The sequence below is a fragment of the Gekko japonicus genome, unplaced genomic scaffold (genome assembly GCF_001447785.1).
Source record: "Gekko japonicus isolate JY-2015 unplaced genomic scaffold, Gekko_japonicus_V1.1 scaffold1211, whole genome shotgun sequence".
In the NCBI taxonomy this organism is placed as follows: domain Eukaryota; kingdom Metazoa; phylum Chordata; class Lepidosauria; order Squamata; family Gekkonidae; genus Gekko; species Gekko japonicus.
Genome location: NW_015161990.1, coordinates 326,624 through 341,058, shown reverse-complemented (window position 1 = coordinate 341,058; position 14,435 = coordinate 326,624). Strand labels below are relative to the sequence as shown.

General features: G+C 52.7%; 1 protein-coding gene across 1 annotated transcript in view; it reads left to right on the top strand.

Annotated features, from left to right (window-relative positions):
- LDLR (low density lipoprotein receptor) overlaps nt 1–6,059 on the top strand; it is a 33,485-nt gene extending 27,426 nt beyond the window's left edge. The window contains exons 12-18 of the mRNA XM_015405379.1: nt 710–849; nt 2,236–2,377; nt 2,509–2,661; nt 2,766–2,993; nt 3,777–3,854; nt 4,137–4,297; nt 5,333–6,059. Coding sequence (XP_015260865.1) covers nt 710–849; nt 2,236–2,377; nt 2,509–2,661; nt 2,766–2,993; nt 3,777–3,854; nt 4,137–4,297; nt 5,333–5,368 — 938 coding nt within the window. The 3' untranslated portion in view covers nt 5,369–6,059. The remainder of the gene's footprint in view (nt 1–709; nt 850–2,235; nt 2,378–2,508; nt 2,662–2,765; nt 2,994–3,776; nt 3,855–4,136; nt 4,298–5,332) is intronic.
- Nucleotides 6,060–14,435: the final 8,376 nt, after the last annotated feature.

The following is a 14,435-nucleotide window of genomic DNA, read 5'->3' as shown; positions in this document are numbered from 1 at the left end:
GTTTTTTGCCACATAATCATCTTCCTGTCCTCCAGTTTCATTCTTCTTTTTTTTGGGGGGGCGGGGGGGCCTGCTTAATTCTCTCATGATGCCGCTGTGTCTAAACAATGTGTAGAGTTCCCCCTATTGGGGGTGGGCGCCTGTGGCATGGAGAGGCCCCTTGACACGCTGCCCTGTGTGTGCCCGACAGATTATCTAACACCAACTCCTTCTGTGTCGGATTTAACAGTCGCTTGCAGGGATGTATGAGAGAGGAGTTCAGAGATTTCTGTGGAAGGTTGACTTGTAAAATGCCGCATCCCGTTTAATGAGCGGGGGGGGGGGGCCTTGGGAGCAGAGCTTCCCCCTACGGGAAAGGCGCCAGGAACACCCTTTGGGCAGCTGCTGGTGTGTTACAGCATGTGCTTCCAGCACGCCACTTTCAGACATGCGCTCTTGGAAGTTGACGCTGCGCCGTTGGGCAACACCTTGGCTTCCAACCTGGCCTGGAACCGCTCACACCTGAGGTCAAGGACCTTTCTGAGAATTTCTGTAGACATTCCCAGTAGTGGAAGGGAGCCTGCCTGGCCCTGTGTCTAGAGCCAGCGTGGCCTTTTTGCTGGTTCTTCTGCTGCTGTCGCCGCCGCCGTGGGTTTGGCTGGCTGGCTGGCTGCTTGCTTGCTGGGCGCACGGAGAGGGTGAACCTCAATGCCTGCCTCTTCTGCCTTAGATCTGGCCAGCCAGCGCCTCTACTGGGTGGACTCCAAGCTCCACTCCCTCTCCAGCATCGACGTGAATGGGAGGAACCGGAGGACCATCCTGGTGAGCGAGGAGAAGCTAGCCCACCCCTTTGCCATCACGGTCTTCGAGGTGAGGCAGGTTCGGGAGAGGTGCCCGATGGGGAGTGTGCGAGGGGCCGCTCTGGAGGGACTCACTCTTGGCTTTCCTCTGGTCTTTGTCTAAAGCCGATGGCCACAGTCCCTGAACCGACCGAAGTAGAACCAAAAAACTGCGCAGGATGTTCTGCTGTTTCCGCACATTCAACTTCATTCGCCCATTGAAAGGCTTTTCTAGAAACTGTTTCTACACTGTGTTAGACAATCCTGAGAGATCCATGAAATTGTTGATGATGAATCAGTTGAAATGAAACCGAGAGACCCCACGTGTGTATGCATCCTTGTTCAGAAGAAGACTTGTGTCGAAACGGCAGAACAATCCGGAGGTCGCCGTCTTCACTTGTATTTGATACGTTATGCAAATATTGTACACTCTTTTGTATGGAATCTTTTTGATTAATATTTCAAATTTATTAGCGCAAACTCCTGCACAGTTTTTTGGTTCTACTTTGGTTTCCTCTGGTCTTGCCATAAGGAGGGCGAATGTGGTTATCGTCGTGTGCTCATTTTGGAAAAGGCCGTTTCCTCCTAGCACCGGTGTTGTGCTCAGTCTCAGGACCATTTTGGACACCCGCCTCGCCCTTCCCCTTGCCGCACTCCCGAGAAAGCATTCCCAACCTGAAACTAAACTGGCGGAAGGAAAAGTTCAGGTTGGGAGCAGCTGGAGAAGGCATCGGCATGCCCTCGATCTGCCAGAGGAGGGCGTTAGCTCTGTAGCCTGGGCGAGAGCGCCCCCCCCCCTCTGGGTTTTTGGATCTGCCTTGGAGGGGGGCGGGGGGGGAGCAGTCCCTGGCTTCTACAGGCACAGGCTTAGATAGCGTGCACTTGTAGCACTGCTAAGGCCGTAGCATACTTTACATTCCTGTCATGTTCGCCCACGCAACAGTCCTTTGAAAGAAGGGATTCAGTGTTGTGGCAGAATTGTGTTCTTCGCCCGTGGCCTGGACACACGGTATCCTTGTGACGGGTGACGCTTCCTGCCCAGCTGGAGCGGGCCACACCCTGCGTGCTCTGCGGCTCTAGGACTAGCGGCCCCCACTCCCCTCTGTCTCCGCTAGGCCTTCCCCCACACCATCAGCCAGGATGGGATCCCGCATGGCAGCTGTGGTCCCTCTGCCCCGCCCACAGAGCCGGCAGGAGGCGTGGCCCTTCTGGTCCCGCCTGCCGAGTGAGTCCGGCGTAGCTGTCTTCTGAATGCGGCCCCCTCCCCGGCTGCCTCCGTCCGTCAGTGCCGGCCTAATTCTAAACGTGTCGGCCTTTTTTCATCACGGGATTTCTTGATTGGGCTGGTGATTAAGGATGCGCTCGCATCCAGCAGTGTTCTCAGCTGAATCCTAAGGCCCCTGGGGTCCTTTTGCAGGATAAAGTGTTCTGGACAGATGTCATGAACGAAGCCATTTTCAGTGCCAACCGCATCACCGGCTCGGATATCGTCAAAGTGGCAGAGGATCTGTTTTCACCCGATGCGATGACTCTCTATCACAACGTGCGACAGCCAAAAGGTATTTGTTTCAGGTGTTTGGCCAGACCGCATCTTCCCTGCTGAGCATTTTGCCGCTGGCCCCCCGGGGTGCCTGTGAGGTCCCAAACCCTACTCCTCTTCACGCCGCTTCCCCCTCTGTCTTACTTGAAGGTGTCAACCAGTGTGAGAAGAATGGCGTCCCAAACGGAGGCTGCCAGTACCTGTGCCTTCCCGCCCCGCAAATCACGCTCCACTCTGCCAAGTACACCTGCTCCTGTCCCGATGGCCTGCACCTGGCGCCCGACATGCGGAGCTGCACCACAGGTAACAGGACGTGCCTTAGGAGGGCTCCTCCCCCTCCCCCCCCGCTCTTTCCCCCTTTTTGGGGAAAGGAGGCGTTGATTGGTTTGTCTTCCCTCACCACACAGATAGTAACCTGGTCCCTGGCAGCCCAGGTTCTGTCAGCCTCACCGCTGTGCCACCCACCACGAGGACCACGACTGTCGTGCCACGCCTCACTGCTACTGCCAGGCACGGACCTGGGCACCTGCCTGCCGCCCCCACTGTGCCGAGCAAACATGCCACGGCCGGTCCTGGACATGCCACGGGTGGTCCTGGGCGCACCACCCCAGCAGTGGCCACCCTGTCCCAGGAAGGTAAGAGGGGCTCTGGGCTCCGGCCGTTCAGTCTTTCCCATGAGACACTTCTGTACCGAAGCGGTGAGTTCCGCGCTTGGAAATCTGGGCTGGTGGTTCCTATCAGATCTGCCCGGCTCACTGTCTGGTTGGGACACCGCCTGGGATACCCACCCGGTTTTTCGCACGGCGGCGCTCCATTTATTGGGGGTGGGGGGGTGGGGGCGGAATATAAATGTTACAAGAGCCAAGGCTGCGGGTTGTCTTGCTAGTGGATGGCCGTTGTTGCAGCCTTCTGTCGCTGGAAGGGATTTGAATTGTGGGCTTATAATTTATGTGGGCAAAGCCCGGCTTGCTGTACTGGGGTGGGTGGGGGGTAGCACACGACACCCTGTGGGATGCGTGGGGCCAGGGGTGGTGGTGCAGGGATGCAGAGTGGCAGAGAGAGCCTGGTGTGCTTTGTGTGTGGAAGGTTGCAGGTTTCGGCCCTGCTGCCTCCAGTGAGCGGTTCTCCGGTAGCAGGTCTGGGGAAAGACCTCCTTTGGCGTGAAACCCTGGAGAGGCACCGCCGGGCACCATCTGATGGTGGGCGGGCACTGGAACAGCTTCTGGTGGGGGGGCACGGGGGGGCGAGGGTGAGCTTTCCTTGGGTCCAGGTCTGCAGCTGTTAACGGGGACAAGTGCCCTCTGTTGCCGCCTCCTCTCCCTCCTCCCCACCAGAGTGTATCCCAGGTCTCTTTGAGGGGGTGGGGTGGGGAGGGGAGAGGCCTGTTTTCATCTGAAGCGCTTGGTCTCTTTCCCCAGCTCAAAACGGCATCGCCGCAGAAACCGATGGTGAAAAACAAGGCAGCCAAACGGCGCTCCCTATTGTCCTTCCACTGGGTAAGTTGCCACTTCCGCGCCCGTGCCTTCGGCGTGGGAGGGTGGGGTGCCCTTTGCTGAGCACAGGGGATACCTCTCCCCCCCCCCCCCCCCCGCCGCGGCCCCCAAAAAAAAATTGCCTCTCTGGGATGCCCTGAGTGGTTTGGGCGCGTTTCATTAATCCCAGGCTTTGTATACTTTAGGGGTCTGTGGGTCTAAGTTGTGGCTTCTGCCTTGTGTGGTGTACTCCACGTCCTGCTTCCGTGTTGGTTAAATAATCGCTCTTCCTGGATTTCTTCTCAGTGCTCATTAGCTTAATCTCCTTTGGGCTCTTCCTGGTTTGGAAAAATTGGCGTCTTAAAAATACCAACAGCATCAATTTTGACAACCCGGTTTATCAGAAAACGACTGAGGATGACGAGGTCCACATTTGTCGGAGCCAGGAAGGATACACGTACCCGTCGGTGAGTGTCCCGGAGGGGGGGGGGGCTGTGGGTCCAGAGGGGCTGAACGGGACATCCCCTCCCCCCCCAAGTCTCCCCTCTTCCCGCGGCTGGCTGAAGGCTAGGGAGGGTCGCGGGGGAGCCCTCAGCGGAGCAGGAGGGGGATGCCCACAGTGAGTGTCCACTGAAGTGGTTTGGAAGTCGTCCCCCCCCCAAAAAAAAAGGAAAGCGATGGGGATGCTTTGGGGGTTCCTGTTGGTCCTCACCCCCCACGCCCACGCCCCTTCGCCATGCTGAATAGGTTTGCCTGAGATGGGATGCTGCGTTTGGGGATTCTGGCTGATTATGTTCCTCCCCGGTGTCCCGGGGGTGTGGGGCGGGGGGGGGAGTGCCTTCAGGGCAGTCCTCATGCCAGACGTGTACAGGGCCTGTGAACGCCCCTCGCTGTGTGAGTTTGGGATGCACTGAATGGTCAGTCCTTGGATTTTAAGCAGCATTTCCACAAAAACAGGGAATGCGAAGCAGCAGGTCAGGATACTTGTAGTCAGGATTAAAGTACTACTGCTGTGTTACCTTCCCCCCCAATAAGTGTTCTTGCTCATAAAACGAATTGCCCCCTCCCCCAAGAAAAGGGGTGGTGGTGAGATGTTCACTCGGTAAGTTTCACCACGAGCAAATTAAAAACCTGCTCCCAGGTGAGCGTTGGTTGGGTGTGTCCTTTTGTCTTGGAGCCAGACCTGGTTTGGATCTCTGAGCTGAGCAGGGGGCCGCCCACGCCTCCTTTCCTCTGTGAGGAGATGCTGAGTTGGTTTGGTGGCTGCCGCCTCGCCCGTGTTCCCTTCTGCTGACGCTCCTTTTTCAGAAATGAGGGTTTCCTGGGCCCTCTCTGCACTCCTTTTGGGACACCGCGAGCGGCCCAGGAAGAGGTCCCCTCTGTGAGAGTGCTGCTGCTGCTGCTGCTGCTGGAGCGTGTGATTGGGGGAACAAGGCCCGTGTGGCGGCAGGTCTCTCCCTCTGAGTGACGCTTCCCTTTCCCCCCACCTTTTTCTGCCACAGAGACAGATGGTCAGTCTGGAGGATGATGCGGCGTGAACCCCCGGCGCCCCTCTCCGCCTGCCTTTGCTGCTCACGTAGCGGGGGGAGACCCTCTTCGCGTTCCGGCTTCCGTTCCCCCTTGGCTGCCCCGGCCGGCACAGACGGGCCTGAAGGCGGACGAGACAGTGCCTTGGTCACCTGGTGGCCTCTGCCCTCCTGGCCAAACGAAGCTCGAGGAGGGCCTGGTTGGGTTTTTATGTTTCTGCATATTTATTTTTGTCCGCCGTGCTGCCGGGATGCTGGTGGTGCCACCTGCTGTGTCTTCTTGAGGCTTTGTTTTTGGGGGTGTGGCGTCTCTTTTCATGTGTGCGAAGGAAAGCGGGGAGCCAGCAGAACTGCATGCGAGTGCGGGAGTCTCGGGAGCGTCTTGTGGGCTGGCCTCTGGTGCGCCCCACTTCACGTCAGGAGCCAGCAGGCCGCCGTGAAGCAAGCGGGGAAGAAGAAGGGGCCCTCCCCTGCGGGGGCTTCGTTCGCTGTGGCCAAAGGACAAGGAATGCTGGCTCAGGTCCGGCGGGCCCAGGGTTCCTTCCGGCTGGCTCCTCTGCTCCCGCCTCTGCCGCCCGTGCACTTTGTGTGTTCCTGTGTTGGAGCCCGCTTGTGATGCGTTGTCGCCCGTGACCGTGTCTCCATCTCTTTGCACTCGACTCCTTTGCCTCTCGTCGCCACGCCTGCCAGGAGAGAGAGAAATCCAGACCAAACGGGTTCGCTGCACGGGGGGAGTAAGATGGCGCTGGCCCAGAAACCAGGACCTCCCAGCCATCCTCCTGCACATTCCGCGTGGACTGACTGCGGGGGGTTCCAGTTGCCTTAACCTCTGTGCCCCCTTAAGCCAGGGATCCTGTTTTCAACTTTGTCTTGCTTTTTAAAAATAATTTTACCCCTTCCTTTACTAATTGGGGGGGGGGGGCCTTCTAGGGTAAATTGCAGAATGGATTTGCTCACCAACTCTAGCTCTGCATCTTTGTGGGGAAGAAACTGTTTCAAGTGTGGCAGCGTCTGAGCTGCCCCTGCGCTGCCTTGATTCTGCCCTTTCAGGGGGTGCCCTCCTGGGGTCTCCTCCTGTGGTCGGGCGAAGGGGCAGAGGGTCTCTCTCACTCTGTGCATTCACAAGGCAGCAGGATCAGTCACAGCACGCTCGGCCTCATCTGCGCTCGCCCCCAAACCTCTCGTCTTTGTCAGGGTGGAGGGGGGGCCGGGAGTCCCCCCTCCCTCGGTCTGCTGTGCCAGGCCTTCGTGAGCAAGCTCTCCGCCAGTATCAAAAGTGGGGATGACTTCGTTCGTGGCGGAGCAGCACACCTGCTTTCCTCTCCCTGGAGGGGAAAGACCACTCGAATACACTAAGGAAAAAGCACTCAAAACCTTTGGCCTGAAGCTGTGAAAAGAGTCCGACCTCTTCTTCCGAAGGGTGTAAATACCTGTACAGTGTTGAGATATATATATATCTATTTCCTTTGCATAAAAGTTGCCTTCTACTGTGTATTTGTACATATGTTGATAAAATACATGATTTATTTATTTCTAAGTTTATATTATTGTTTCTAATTTGCCTTTCTGCTACATCCTCCCTCCCTTTCTGCTACATCCTCCCTCCCTCCATCTTCCTTTCTTTTCTTTTATTCTGAACCTTCGACCAGAGAGGTCAGGTCAGCCATGACTGCGTTAATCTGGAGTCAACCTGACTGTGTGAACACAGTGTAGGCCATGTCTTTCCAGAATGGTATTCTACGTAATGTACGAACCTGTCCCTTTCAGTATCAAACATCTTGTATCCGGGTCCCCGTTAGAATCGCCGTGTGTGATTCATTCACTGGTTCATCATTCTAGAGACCTGGATAGCTCTTTTTCTTACTGGTGCTCTTAGTGGGGACATGAAGGGTGGGGACCTGAAGCCCCCAAAAAACCCTCTGTCCTCTTTGCAGTATGTGTGTGCGTGCTAACGTGGGGGTGGGGAACCCTGCTCTCGAAGTTGATCTTTGGCAGGAGCACCTCTCTCGCGCGCCATTGTGGACACATGTGCCCGGCACGGTCCCGCCCTCCTCGGCAGGGTGGAGCTGGCTTGAAACCGGCTGGTTCCCTCTCCTGCCTTCCTTCCTTCTGTTGGCATCTTCTCTGCTATTGTCAGCTTTAAACTCACAAGCTGGTTGTGCCGCTCCACAGAACTGTAAGTTCCTCTTTAAAGGAATGTCTTTCGTGCTCCAAACTCCTGTAGAATGTCCTGCTTTGGTCCCCCACCCCCAGAATGGTCTCGTCCGTTCCCTTGTGTCTGTTAGTAACTCTTGTGTACTTTGGGGGCCTCACAACGAAGGAATGTTTTCTTATTGGGACAAGGCCTCCCCCAAGGGCTCCGCGAGTTTGATCTTCCTTTGGCTCAGGGCCCCTTTCTCACCTGTGCTTGCCCAGACGTTGGAGCAGAGAGAGGAATAGATTGCTGCCATGACACCCACACCCACCCACCCCCCGGGAAGGGGTGGAGCGGAAAAGCCTCTTTCGGTCATCCCCCCCCCCAGTGAGTGACAGAAGCAGTCGCCAGAGGAGGGGCCCTGGTGCGAGTGTCCTTAAGCAGCTCTCCTTGTGCCGCTGCTACGGCTGCTGCTCCAGCGGCCTTGATAGGTCCACGTGGCAAAGCCTGCAGAGGGAACCCCCTTTTAACACAAGGGCTGGTGCGCTGGTGAAATGTCCACCATTTGAAGCAGGTTTGGGACCCGAATGGCCGTGGGATTTTTACAAAGCAGAAGGAAGTGGAAATAACTCCAACTCTGTTCTTCTGTTACTTGTCCGACACACACACACACACACCCCAATTTGGAGGCATTGGCTTTGCTGAGCGGACTGAGGGGGAAGTCCATCTTGGGGATTCCCGCCCTATGGAACCTTATCCTGAGTTCCCCTCCCAGTCCGAAAGGATCGGCCCTTCCTGTGGGAGGGGGGGCTGTGGCCGGGCCAGATGGCTTTGGGGCATATGCTGAGCGACGGGCTTGTGGTGGTCTCGCTGCAGCTTCCAGGGGACGGTTCTGTAAACCCCCCCCCCAAAGCCTTGTCTGCCCAAGGGAGCATTTCTCGAGCTTTTATTTTTGTCATTTGCATCCGTTACCGACAAGATTCTGGGAAGACCCTCCCTCCCTCCCTCGGTGCCTTTCGTGTTCAGTCCTTGTTCACGGAGACAGAGGTGTCCAGATTTGAAGCCCTCTTTCCTTGGAGCCTTGAAAGCCGCCTTAGTGTGGCCCACCGCGTGGCCTTGGAGGTCTGTGGAGAGGGGTCATGTGGCAGAGGCTTTGGTCCGCATCTGTCTCTCCGTGGCCCCGGGGGCCACCTAGGGAACAGGCCAGTTCTTGGCGCTGCCCTGAGATCTCGGGTTTTTTAAAAATGAAATGTTCTTCTCTTGTTCCTTGTTAAAATCTCAGGGGTCTCCCCCAAATGTGATGGAGTTTAATAAAGCCTGAAACCCACTGAAACAGTTTCATTTGCCTTTTCTCTTCAGTCTCTGCCTGAAAAATCCAGTCCCCCCCTCCCCCCCCCCCGGGGCTAGGGTAGTCAGCACAGCCACCTTTGGGATCTGGGCCGGGTGGGTTCCACCTCAAAGCGTCCTCGCCTGGGGGGGGGAGTGGGGTGTGTGTTTGCCAAGCATCGGACTGCTGCCAGGCGGGATTTTACACGGTTTCAGGCAAAAGTCTAAGTTCCTTTGGCTGTGATGGGATTGAGCTGGAGCGGCTCTGTGACCAGCTCTTCCCGTGGAGTGGCAGAGATGCCGTTCCTAAGTGAGGCAGGCGAGGAGGAAGCCTTTGGTGCCCTGCTGGGTTGTGGGTTTTTTTGAGCCCAGAGTCCTCCTGAATCCTCCTTCAAAGATGGGTGCCGTGGGGGGGGGGGGTTTTGCAAAAGTGGGACTTCCCACTTCAGCGTGTGCTGCTGAGAACTCCCTGCTTTCTGTGCAGGAGCAGACTGGGAGGAGGAGGAGGAGGAGTTCTCTTGGCTGTTCGTTCACGCCAAGGAGGAGGGCTCTGCTGTGTCTTCGAAAAGTAAATGTGAACATGTGTGCCTGAAATCAGCAGGGGATGACCCCTGGTAGGTACTCAGCCCAGGATAATGGATGGTTCCCAATTGTTTGCACTCACACAAGGATGGGTTGAATCATAGAATCATACAGTCGGAAGGGACCTCCAGGGCCCACCTAGTCCAACCCCCCTGCATAATGCAGGAAATTCACAAATACCTCCCCCTCCACATGCACCCGGGGACTGCTGTCCTATGCCTAGAAGGCAGCAAAAAATCACCTTCAGGTCCTCCAGCCAAACCGGCCTGGACAAAAATAGCTTCTTGACCTCAAAGTAGCGATCAGCATTTCCCTGGGCACGTAAGGGCCATGAGAACTAAGCCCTGAGGCAACCCTTCCTGCCCTCTCTCCTGATCTAAGTTCAGAGAATCTGCATTGCTGTCAGATGGGGCCATCTAGCCTCTGCTTGAAAATCTCCAAAGAAGGAGAGCCCACCACCTCCCGAGGAAGCCTGTTCCGCTGAGGAACTGCTCTAACTGTCAGGAAGTTCTTCCTGATGCTTAACTAAAAACTATTCTGATTTAATTTTAACCTGCTGGTTCTGGTCCAACTTTCTGGGGCAACAGAAAACAACCACACCACAAGTGCTTGAAGATGGTAACATCACCTCAGTCATCTCTCCAGGCTAAACATACCCAGCTCCTTCAACCTTCCCTCATAGGACTTGGTCTCCAGACCCCTCACCATCTTCGTTGCCCTCCTCTTGACACGTTCCAGCTTGTCTATATCCTTGTTCAATTGTGCTCAAAAGTGAACACAATACTCTAGGTGAGGTCTAACTTCGTATGATCTGGACACTACTGCTAATACAGCCTCAAAACACATTTTCCTTCTTAGCTACCGCATCACACTGCTGACTCATGTTCTGTGTCTGGTCTTCTAAGATCTCTAGATCCTTTTTGTACATACTACTGCCCAGGACTAGTCTCCCCCATCTTATAATTATGCATTTGATTTTTTTTACCTAAATACAGAACGTTACATTTATCTCCGTTGAAATTCATTTTATTTGTTTTAGCCCAGTTTTCCAGCCTGTCAAGATCATCCTGTATCCTGACTCTGTCTTCTACTGTGTTTGCTGCCCATCCCAATATAAGATCTGCAAATTTAATAAGCATTCTCTCTGTTCACCCAAATCATTTATAAAGATGTTGAACAAAACAGGTCCCAAGACAGATCTCTGAGGCACTCCACTTGTCACTCCTCTCCAAGAGGGTGAGGAACCATTCACAAGCACTCTTTGGGTGTGATCTGTCAGCCAGTTACAGATCCACCTAACTGTAATAGGATCCAAAGCACATTTTTACCAACTTGTCAACAAGAATATTTTGTGGAACCTTATCAAAAGCTTTACTGAAATCAAGATAAACTATGTCTGCAGCATTCCCCTGATCCAGCGAGGTAGTAACTTTCTTGAAAAAAGAGATAAGGTTAGTCTGACACGACTTGTTTTTGAGAAACCCATTCTGGCTCTTAGTGATCACAGCCAGCCTTTCTAAATGCTCAAGAACTGGCTGATGATTTGTTCCAAAACTCTTCCAGGTATAGACATCAAACTGACAGGTTGGTAGTTACTGGATCCTCCTTTTCCCCTTCTTGAAGATGGGAACAACATTTGCCTGCCTCCAGTCTTCTGGCACCTCACCTGTTCTCCAAGAATTCTCAAAAATAAGGGCTCAGAAGTTACATCCACGAGTTCTTTTAGTACCCTTGGATCAGTTCATCTAGCCCTGAGGACTTAGTTTCACTTAAAGAGACTAGGTGTTTATGTACTACCCCTATGCCGATCCTAGGCTGCAACTCCCTGCCCTCATCCCGTGTTCTGTTTGTGCCATGTGGAGCACCGTTTCTCTTGCAAGAGAAGACTGAGGGAAAGTAGGAACTGAGCACTTCTGCCTTCTCTTCATCACCTGTTGCATTTTCACTTTCCTGTCCCCACAGTGGGCCTACCATGTTCTTGCTCTTCTTGTGACTTTGAATATAAGAAAAGAACCTTTTTTTTGCTTTTTTTTAGCATCTCTCGCTAGCCTAGGCTCATACTACAAGCCCTGGTTATTTGCTTATATTCATCCTTGGTTATCAGGCCCTCCTTCCACTTTCTGAATGAGTCTTTTTTATGTCTCAAGTCTTTAGAAAGCTGTTTATGGAGCCACCTTGGCTTCTTTAGGCTCCTCCCATCTTTCCTTCTCACAAGAATTGCTTGTGATTGTGCCTTCGGTATTTCGCTTTTAAGAAACTCCCACCCTTCTTGAACTCCTTTCTCCTTATGTATTTCTGACCATGGGATTCTTCCCAGCATAACTTTTAAGTTTGTAAAAATTTGCTTTCCTGCAGTCCAACCCATCTGCCTGACTACGTACAGCTTTTCCCTTCCCCAACACTGTAAATCCCAAGCTTCCATGGTCACTGCGACCCAGGGTGCCCCACTCCTTCCACCTCGTCAACCAGTTCTTCCCTGTGGGTGAGAATCGGGTCCAAGATAGCAGGCCCCCTTCTTTCCCTCCCCACTTTCTGGGAAATGGAGTTTGTCAGCCAGTCGAGTCAGGAATCTATTGGACCTTTCGTTTTTAGCAGAGTTGGACTTCCAACAGATATCGGGGTAATTGAAATCTCCCATGACCACTGTGTCCCGTCTCTCTGAGAACATTGCAGTCTGTTCTGGGAGCGTCTCATCCAAGTCCTCTGCCTGGCTCGGTGGTTTATGGCAGACCCCCACCGTAATAGCACTATTATGTCTTACTCCTTTTATTTTCGCCCAGAGACTCTCAACTGGACTTCCATGCTCAGATTCACGTATGTCCTCGCGAGTAGATACCTCCTTTACATATCATGCTATGCCTCCCCCTCAATCCTAATATTATAATAAATATAATAGTATAATAATAATAATAATAATAATAATAATAATAATAATAATAATAATAATAATATTCCAGTTGTGAGTCCCATCCCACCAAGTTTCCGTAATGCCTATTATTAGGTCACAGTCCCCTTCCTGCATGAGTTCCTGCAAGTTCCTCCTGCTTGTCCCCTGCACTCTCTGCACATTAGTGTGGAGACGTTGGAATCCGTGGTTTATATGCCCTGATGAGGTTAACATCAAATTGGGAGGAGCAGCGAACACACCAGAAGATACAGGTAGAATTCAACGAGATCTGAACACGCTGGGGAATCGGGTGGATGTGAACAAGATGCAATTTAACAAGGACCTACAGAGGCATAACATCCAAATCGCAAGATGTCACAGTCCCACTGTACACTGCATTGGTCAGGCCATGCCAGGAGTATTGTAGGCAGTTCTGGAGGCTTCCCTTCAAAAAGGATGTGGGCAGAATGGAGCGACGAGGAAGATCAGGGGCCTGGGGATCAAGCCCTGTGAGGCCCCACTGGTGGACCTCCTGATGGGGCCCCTGGTATTTCTGGCCCCCACTGTGTGGCAGAAGAGTGTTGGACTGGAGGGGCCTTTGGCCTGATCCAACATTGGCTTCTCTTATGTTCTTATGTTCTAGGAAAGGCCGAGGGACTTATTGGGAATGTTTAGCCTGGAGAAGAGGAGGCTGAAGTATTTGAAGGGCTGTTCCCGTTGGCAGCAGAGGAGAGGACTCGCAATCATGGGTTTAAAATTAAGGGCGGGGCGGGGGGGGTGTACCGGCTGGATATTAGGAAACACTTTTTTTACAGTCAGAGTTGTGCAACGGTGGAATCAGCTGCCCGAGGAGGTGGTGGTGCGCTCCCCCTCCTCCCTGGCGGTCTTCAAGCAGCGGCTGGAGAGGCACTTCTCGTCAGGGGTGCTCTCTAGGCTGATCCTGCACTGGGCAGGGGGTTGGGCTAGATGGCCTCTGTGGCCCCTTCCAGCTCTGTGACTGTGGCACTCTGTTCGCTTCTGTACTTACAGGCGAGTGAATGTTTCCTAGCATGCGTGCCACTCCCCGCAAATCCTTAGTGTGCTGATGATCTCCAGTTATGGGCATCATTGGTTATTGATTGGTGCCTTAACATGATGCTATCAGGTTGTTCAATTAATTTGATGCTCCATGAAAATGTTTGGGGGAAAAGTAGATACATTTAATGGTGTGTTAGCTGTGAATAGACTTTTCTCAACTAGGAAAACTCTTCACATCAACACCAGCAGAGGCAGATACAGTAACATAGGATAACTTTATTTTTGATGGTTACAAATGGCATTATTAACTTTATTTTAAAAGTGTAGAAATATATGGCAATCATAAAATAGATTATATGTATATAAAGCAAAATACAAAATTCAGGGGAACCTAAAGACATGTAACTTCTAAAACAGTTCACAATCTCTCCTTCAGGGGCAGCTGAAGAAAAGTAGCCGTTAGGAAGAGAGACCTATACCTCTTGTGTGTTCTGAACAACTCAAGAGTAATTTGGCTCTATATAAACACTTACTAGCTTTTGCTGAAGGCAGAATATAAACTGTGCAAAGAGATCAGCTAGCAAATTTGCAGTAAAGACTCCCCATTATTTAGGGATTCTGGGTCCCACAACTTTGTATCTTGGTGCCTCTGGAATCTCTGAGCAATGAGTACTAAGAGTGTGTTGTGTGCACACAAGTACTTTTTCACTGGTATACCCTTTCAAACATGGTGCTTTTAAAACAGCCACCAAAGTTCATTCTCTTTATTCTACTCTTTCCCTCCCCTTCTGGTTGCTGATATAGTAGTAAATTCGAGCACTTTAAACCCCAAGAATTAAGTGAAGGCGGCTCTCCAACTTGCAAAGCAAGTGGGGAACATCCGTTTCTGCAGAGCCCCCATGATGAACAAAAAGGAGCCCCTGCGCAAAGGCAAATTCTCTCTCGGGCCAGGACCCCTTACAATCCTGAACATTTTTCTTTTTTTAAATCATTCTATGGTTCCTTTGCCCGGCTGGCCAAGTGCAACAAGAACTCACCTTCTGCAAAACTGACTGGATTTATTTTCAACTGAATACTCATTTAAGTTCTATTGCAAAATTCCTTCACTGCAACTTTATTTGGAGCGGCACCCC